General features: G+C 42.2%; 1 protein-coding gene across 1 annotated transcript; it reads left to right on the plus strand.

The window, feature by feature from the left end:
* The first annotated feature begins 5,957 nt into the window (after positions 1-5,957).
* Positions 5,958-7,720, plus strand: LOC133102139 (60 kDa heat shock protein, mitochondrial-like). Its single transcript, XM_061207120.1, has one exon. It carries the CDS (start codon positions 6,011-6,013, stop codon positions 7,718-7,720), a length of 1,710 nt encoding a protein of 569 aa, XP_061063103.1. The 5' UTR covers positions 5,958-6,010.
* Positions 7,721-8,474: the final 754 nt, after the last annotated feature.

Genomic DNA, 8,474 nt, shown 5'->3' on the forward strand with positions numbered 1-8,474 from the left:
ATTTATTTAACCCTCATAGCAGCCCTGTGAGGTGGGCATCATTCCTATCCCACCTCCCACTTGACAGATGAGGAAACTGAGTCACAGAGGCAGAAAGTAAGTTGCACCAGGTTATCCAGCAAGCAAATGTCAGAGCTAAGATTTTAAACCAGGCAGTCAGGCCTCACAGACTACTATTAATAATGACTCTAATGCTGTGGCTCTTTGAGATTGAAGTAACTTGATTATCATTTCATTTGTTTTTAAATCTATCCAGGAATTGTCTACAGCTATGAAAAGTTAAGTAAACAAAAATCTCCAAGTTTCAGCCAGTAGTTCCAGAGCTTATGACACTCTGATCAGTTTTCTAGAGGAATACAAAGATGGGTAAGATATAGCCTCAGTCCTCAAAGAACTTAGAGTTGAATTGAGGGTCAGATATGGATAAGAAAGGGAAGATGTACCTTGATTCCCACTGTAGTATAAGATTTTACAAGTACAATGAAGAGACTCAGCAGAGCACTATAACAGGGTGAGAGGAATACATATATATTTCCTTTAACCTTCATAACGCAAGGAAGCTATTATGATCCTCATTTTCTATGAGGATTTTGAAACAAGACTGCTTAATAACTTGCCCAAGTTGACAGAAGTTTTGAGGAAGCAGAACTGAGATTCTGGGGGCTTCCCTGGTGGCGGGGTGGTTGAGAATCTGCCTGCCAATGCAGGGGACACGGGTTTGAGCCCTGGTCTGGGAGGATCCCACATGCCGCGGAGCAACTGGGCCCGTGAGCCACAACTACTGAGCCTGCGCGTCTGGAGCCTGTGCTCCGCAACAAGAGAGGCCGCGGCACTGAGAGGCCCGCGCACCGCGATGAAGAGTGGCCCCCGCACGCCGCAACTAGAAAAAGCCCTCGCATAGAAACGAAGACCCAATGCAGCCAAAAATAAAATAATTAATTAATTAATTAAAAGAAAAATTAAAAAAAAAAAAAAAAAGAACTGAGATTCTCCCTGCATCCATGCAATGTCCAATCTCTTTCTCTACTTGCTGCACTGTGGGTAGGAGGGAGGCCATCTGGAGGAGAACAGCAAGAGCAAAGTAAGGGCAACAGTAAGGGATGAGGTTTTCAGGACAGTTGGGGATGAGAATGCATTGAGTTTGGGAACAGGAAGAAGGAGAGGAAGTCCAACAGGTAGGTAGGTCTGGACAGAGGCATTCTGTGGCCACCAGACTGAGGACTTGACGTGGCGAGCTACAGGGAATCACTGAAGCTGTATGGGCAGGGAGGCAACGTGCATCCAGAAGAAGTAAATGGGATAAGGTGGAGACTTGATTGGAGAAAGGGGAAGAAAGAGGCACAGAGGAGGCTACTCCCACAGCCCAGTTCTTATAATGAACACTGGTTAAAAAAATAAAAAAGCTGCAGCATCTAAGTAATAGTTAAGCTGTGAAAAGACTAAAGGCAAAGGATAAATACATTATAAAGATGTAGTATTTGACAGAGGCAATAGGCATCCCTAGGGCTAAATCAGAAGCTGCAGAATAATAAATACTCGCTGTGTATCTAAGGTGGGACCGTGACATACATATATGTCTTTGAGAATTGTAGCCCTACCTTGGTATAGACAAATGGAGGTCAGGGGAGCCCAAGAACTAGAATTTTCTATAATTTTTATTTAGAAACAGAAACATAGCAATAACAATTGGCTCCTTATTCTGTTTTTGTACATGGGTCAGCATTTGAGGTTCATCAGTTTAACAGAGCGAAGGAAAAGATTGCATCCAGATGACAGGGACCAAGGGAGAGGCCCACATGCTTGATTATATGTAGCACGTTTGATACACATGTTTGTTTGTGTTTTCTCCCCACCCAGAGCGTCTGGGGTCCTTGTGGACAGAGCCAGAGCCCTGTATTTCCTTCGTATCCTCCACAGGGCTGGAGGCACAGCACGGGCTTCATAAATGCTTCTTTAAAGAGGAAAGTAAACCACACAGACAAAAAAGAAGGGAACAGCTAAAAGGACAGTATGACATTTTAGAGCATGAGTAACATTTACATAAAAGGGTCTTACTCTCTTCTTGCCAGAAAAATGTCCAAAAATTCTCACTTACATACAATGAGGATATTCAGAGTTAAGACCATTTAATGGATTGGACCTGTGAGGAAACTGCAAATTCCCTGCCCCCCTTTCCAACAGAGGTGCACCTGAGGAATAGGAAGGGGGTGGGGGCAGAGAATGAGAAAAAGAGTGGAAGAGAGTAAGACTTCTTTTTCTTCTTTACATGGTACCCAAGTTGATTGAGGCAGAGAGAAGCAGACATTCCCAGCCTCATTGCAGATGCACAGTTGTCTCTCCCCAGTGCTCAGAAACTTCCTCTGCAAGGGTAGAAATACTGTGATCCAGTTTCTTGTAGAGAGAATCGTCACACAGATCTGGAGCTCTTCCAATGTCACATAACTTGTTAGATTCCTTCCCCAAAATGCCCACTTATCAACTTTCAGTTGGACATTATTTTTTGTAAGTCATGTTGTTGCCAATAAATGATTTCTCACATAGATTTACAGAAACATTTCTAAAAGTGACTGATGCCTTTGAATAATTATTCAATTCAGGAATATTCATGGAGTGCCTACTTTATGCCAAGTACTGTGCCAGGTGTTGAGAAACAAAATATTTTAAGACTCAGTCCTTACCTACAAGTAATTCCCAGTTCAGTGGGGGAGACGGGCACAAATCAGGTTAACTATTCCATCATGTAGCAAGCACAGCATTTTCGATTTTCACAGATAATCATAAGCATAATCAGGAGAAAAGCCTAATGTGATCTAGGTGGATTGGGGAAGACAGGAGGCCACGCAAGACTTCTAGAACTCTTGATTCCTGAACAGATCTTTAAAATGGTGGAATTCTTTTTTTTTTAGGAGAAAATGAAAGGAAGAGATGAGAGTGGAGCTGTATTACATGAAAGAGAAGACCATAAACAAAGAACAGCATAGAGGTAAGAAACAACATGGCTTCTGTGCCAAAGTACAAGTATTTCAGGGTTCCCGGAACAATAATTATTGGACAGGGAGCAGGAGGGGAAGGACGAGGAGTCAAGTCAAGCCACACACAGAGGATCCCGTGAGCTGTGCTAAGGAGCTGGGACCGTCTCCCATTAGGAGTGGACAGGGAGTCAATGAAGACTTTCAAACAGGTTAATGATATGATCCAGTTTGTTTTTGAATGAGCCCTTCTAGCAATTATCAGTGTGTGGGAAGTTCGAAGGGGACAAGAACGAAAGCAGTGAGGTTAGCCTCTGGGTAGTGGTTGAGGCTCCACGTGGTGTGAGTGGTGAGTAAAGGGATGGACAAGAGAGACTGGAGAAAAGTTTAAGGGAAAGCAGTGGAAACTGGTGATTAACCCTGATATTAAGCTAAGGAAGAGGGAGAGATCAAGACTTCAAGGTGGATGCTACAACCAAGGCTACAAGAGAAGAGAATAGGAGGGGGAGAGAGCTGTTGAGCTAAATATTTGACATGTGTCTGAGGTGCCTCTGGAACATCTGAGTGGAACTATCCAGCAGGCAGTTGAATAAATGGATGTGAAGTTTGAGACAGATTCTAGAGCTATAATTTGGGAGTCAGTTAACCACTCCTGCTTGTGACCCACTTAAAATATCCTGCTTGCAAATGCTGTGCAAACTCACTCTGCTTAGTTGAAAAATGACATATGACTGGCTCATGTTGACATTATACTTTGTTCTCTCAGGGTTTGTGAGACTGTGATAATTTTAAAGAACATAAACTCTAAAAGAAACACCTATTAAAAAAAAAAAAGCAATTACTTTCTCATGTACTCATGAGAAGAAGAGACCCTAAGGATGCAATTTCCATGGAACTACCTTTGTTTCTCTAAAACTCAATGTCAAGTGGGGCTAATAATGCCTATATGTACTGACTACTTAGCTGGTTATTGATAGAATCAAGCTGAATAATCTGTTTTGAATAATCTCAAGCAGTAAAAAGGCTTTTGCTGTTGATAGACTTAAAAAATACTAAGAAGTTTCTTTTTTTCTTTTTAAAAAAATTTTTAAGTTTTTAATTTGTTGCAATATTGCTTCTGTTTTTTTATGTTTTAGTTTTTTGGCTGTGAGGCATTTGGGGTCTTAGCTCCCTGACCAGGGATCAAACCCACACCCCCTGCATTGGAAGGCTATGTCTTAACCACTGGACTGCCAGGGAAGTCCCAAAAGTTTCTTATTTTTGACTTGGGCATCTGGCTACTTATACATCCTTAATTTCTTTCAGAGACAACATGAGAATATTATATGAAAGAAACCAAAACTAGAAAAAGAAGGAAATCCATAGCAGTTTTATTTTTATGTATACAGAGGCCTATGCTTCATTAGGCAGTGAATGTATCGAATCTCCATTAAGTCATTGGTGACACTGGCTCTACAACTCCAAATAGAGTCTGGTTTCTGTAACATCAGAGCACTGAACTAATTCAATTTTAAGGGCAAAATGCCAGGAGCTAGGAGGATTTGAAGGATAGAAAAAAGCATAATTAGATAAGCTGCCAGACTTAAATATGAACAATCATTATGGCTGAGAATATGAGGGATGCAAACCTAGAAAAAACACCCTTCGCCATTGGGAAATCTGACTACATTGTTGTCCAAAGTTAAAGCCACATGGAATGAAGTCAATGTCCCTTGGTTTCACTCAATCTCATCATGCACATCATCACCCAACTTGCCACTCTACAAAATGACCTCACTAATCTAGTTTTAATCGGCGTCTATAGAGTTTTTATTTACCTATTTCATTTTTGCACTTGTTTAATACATCCAGTTCCTAGTGTGCCTTCTATGTCTTTCTACATCTGTGTCGTGTTAGCATGATATGACACTTTTAAGCTGCCCTTGGAGTGTTTCACAAAAGGTGTCCTGCAGAAGGCTCTCTCCTTGTGGAGCAAGAATGGCCGAGACAGGATTCTGTGGTCAAAAATGGGAGGGCTTCCCTGGTGGCGCAGTGGTTAGGAATCGGCCTGCCAATGCAGGGGACACGGGTTTGAGCCCTGGTCCAGGAAGATCCCATATGCCGCCTAGCAACTAAGCCCGTGCGCCACAACTACTGAGCCCGTGCACCACAGCTACTGAGCCTGCACACCACAACTACTGAAGCCTGCGCACCTAGAGCACATGCTCCACAACAAGAGAAGCCACCGTGATAAGAAGCCCACGAACCACAACGAAGAGTAGCCCCCGCTCGCCACAACTAGAGAAAGCCAGCGTGCAGCAACGAAGACCCAACACAGCCAAAAATAAACAAAATAAATTAATTAATTTTAAAAAATGGGAAATACTCTATTCTGCATTTCCCTCTTGGAGATTCAGGATGAACACTAGCACAGTAAAGGATCTGCAAAAAAAGAAAACTGCGCAGCCTTTTAAATCTACCATTAAACTTGTTTGATCATAGACCCTTTCTTCTGGAACAACTATAATAGCCTCAGAAGCCAGAGTCCAGTGAAGCTACTCTGGAAAATAGCCCTAGAGGGTGGGTGGAGGATGGAAGCCTCACATCACACATTTATAAAAAGAACTGGATAAACGTTTTAATACAGTTCTGTCTGTTCTACCGTTTGTATCCATAGAACAGAGGAATGATAAGAAGCCTGAGTTTCAGCCCTGAATGTGTAGCATTGAGCGTATTTCGTATTTCACATCTCTTTTCCTCCTCATGGATAAGACGGGGTAATGTTGAGACTACCAGTCACTACACATTCAAGTACTCTGGGAAATAACAGATGTCATTTATTAAGTGCTTGCTGTGTGCCAGTATTATGCTAAACACTTTAAAACATCGCTTTTTAAATTCTCATAATGCCCCATTATTGACATAAGTTTATAAATTTTAAAACTGAGGCTTAGAGAAGGAAGTAACAAACCCAAAATCAAGCAGCTAAAAAATACACCAGGACCCTCACTCGCCGCCGACGGCCTGTCTCGTCGCCCACAAGCCGTGCCGCTGCCCCAGAAATGCTTCGATTGCCCGCAGTCCTTCGCCAGATTAGGCCAGTGTCCAGGGCACTGGCTCCTCATCTCACTCGGGCTTATGCCAAAGATGTAAAATTTGGTGTAGATGCCCGAGCCTTAATGCTTCAAGGTGTAGACCTTTTAGCTGATGCTGTAGCCATTACTATGGGGCCAAAGGGAAGGACGGTGATTATTGAACAGAGTTGGGGAAGTCCCAAAGTGACAAAAGATGGTGTGACTGTTGCAAAGTCCATTGACTTAAAAGATAAATATAAAAATATTGGCGCGAAACTTGTTCAAGATGTTGCCAATAACACAAATGAAGAGGCTGGGGATGGCACCACTACTGCTACTGTACTGGCACGCTCCATTGCCAAGGAAGGCTTTGAGAAGATTAGCAAAGGTGCTAATCCAGTGGAAATCAGGAGAGGTGTGATGTTAGCTGTTGATGCTGTAATTGCTGAACTTAAGAAGCAGTCTAAACCTGTGACAACCCCAGAAGAGATCGCCCAGGTTGCTACGATTTGTGCAAATGGAGACAAAGAAATCGGCAACATCATTTCTGATGCGATGAAAAAGGTTGGAAGAAAGGGCGTTATCACAGTAAAGGATGGAAAAACACTGAATGATGAATTAGAAATTATTGAAGGCATGAAGTTTGATAGAGGGTATATCTCTCCATACTTTATTAATACATCAAGAAGTCAGAAATGTGAATTCCAAGATGCCTATGTTCTGTTAAGTGAAAAGAAAATTTCTAGTGTCCAGTCCATTGTTCCTGCTCTTGAAATTGCCAATGCTCACCGTAAGCCGTTGGTCATAATTGCTGAAGATGTGGATGGGGAAGCTCTAAGCACACTCGTTTTGAATAGGCTGAAAGTTGGTCTTCAGGCTGTAGCAGTCAAAGCTCCAGGTTTTGGTGACAATAGAAAGAACCAGCTTAAAGACATGGCTATTGCTACTGGCGGTGCAGTATTTGGAGAAGAAGGGCTAACTCTAAATCTTGAAGATGTTCAGCCTCATGACTTAGGAAAAGTTGGAGAGGTCATTGTGACCAAAGATGATGCCATGCTCTTGAAAGGAAAAGGTGACAAGGCTCAAATTGAAAAGCGTATTCAAGAAATCATCGAGCAGTTAGATATTACAACTAGTGAATATGAAAAGGAAAAACTGAATGAACGTCTGGCAAAACTCTCAGATGGTGTTGCTGTGCTAAAGGTTGGTGGGACAAGTGATGTTGAAGTGAATGAAAAGAAAGACAGAGTTACAGATGCCCTTAATGCTACACAAGGTGCTGTTGAAGAAGGCATTGTTTTGGGAGGGGGCTGTGCCCTGCTTCGGTGCCTTCCAGCCTTGGATTCAATAACTCCAGCTAATGAAGATCAAAAAATTGGTATAGAAATTATTAAAAAAGCACTCAAACTTCCTGCAATAACCATTGCTAAGAATGCAGGTGTCGAAGGATCATTGATAGTTGAGAAAATTTTGCGAAGTTCTTCAGAAGTTGGTTATGACGCTGTGCTTGGAGATTTTGTGAATATGGTGGAAAAAGGAATCATTGATCCAACTAAGGTTGTAAGAACTGCATTACTGGATGCTGCTGGAGTGGCCTCTCTGTTAACTACAGCAGAAGTTGTAGTCACAGAAATTCCTAAAGAAGAGAAGGATCCTGGAATGGGCGGAATGGGTGGGATGGGAGGTGGCATGTTCTAATTCCTAGACTAGTGCTTTACCATCATTAATGAGCTGTGAGAGGAAGCTCAAGGCAGCGTTCCTCACCAATAACTTTGAGAGAGGTCAGTTGAAGGAGATGACCGAAGAAAAGGCTGGCTGATGTTTAAGAAAATCACTATAACCTTCAGTTACTGGTTTCCGTTGACAACATAGAATGGTTTACTGCTCTCATTGTCCATGCCTACAGATAATTTATTTTGTATTTTTGAATAAAGACATTTGTACATTCCTGGTAAAGAAAAAACAAAAACAAAAACACCAGGAATTTAAAACCAGTCTGTTGGACTCCAGAACACAAGCTCCTAGCCACTACTGATACCCAGGCTTAGTGGCTTAATCAAGAGGCAACATAATTATTTAGGTATTCCATATATTTCACTTTGAAATGTCATCATGAAATCACTTATCCGAAAAGCTGTTCTGCGTCATTGGGGGAAAGAAGAGCAAGGCTTTGTCTGCCCAGCCTGACAGTGTCTGCTTTCCACTCCATCTCAGGAGAGACCAATGCCAAGCAAGCAGGAAAGGAGCAGGGTGAGGGTGGTAGAATTGGCCATGGCAATGATGCTGCAGGGGCCACCATGTCTCCAACATGAAATGAGCAGCATGTCAACACTGATGCTGAAATTTGTGAGAAAAGCACATTGTTTAAGGAGTCCCAATAAAACACAGGCATTTCATTTCAAAGCTGAAAGTGCCTTTCATTATCCCATAATCACTGGCCCACAAGGACTAT

This window comes from Eubalaena glacialis, chromosome 12, assembly GCF_028564815.1.
Source record: "Eubalaena glacialis isolate mEubGla1 chromosome 12, mEubGla1.1.hap2.+ XY, whole genome shotgun sequence".
Taxonomy (NCBI): domain Eukaryota; kingdom Metazoa; phylum Chordata; class Mammalia; order Artiodactyla; family Balaenidae; genus Eubalaena; species Eubalaena glacialis.

Coding starts and splice junctions, on each gene's coding strand:
- LOC133102139 (XM_061207120.1), top strand. CDS start 6,011: ATGCTTCGATTGCCCGCAGTCCTTCGCCAGATTAGGCCAGTGTCCAGG.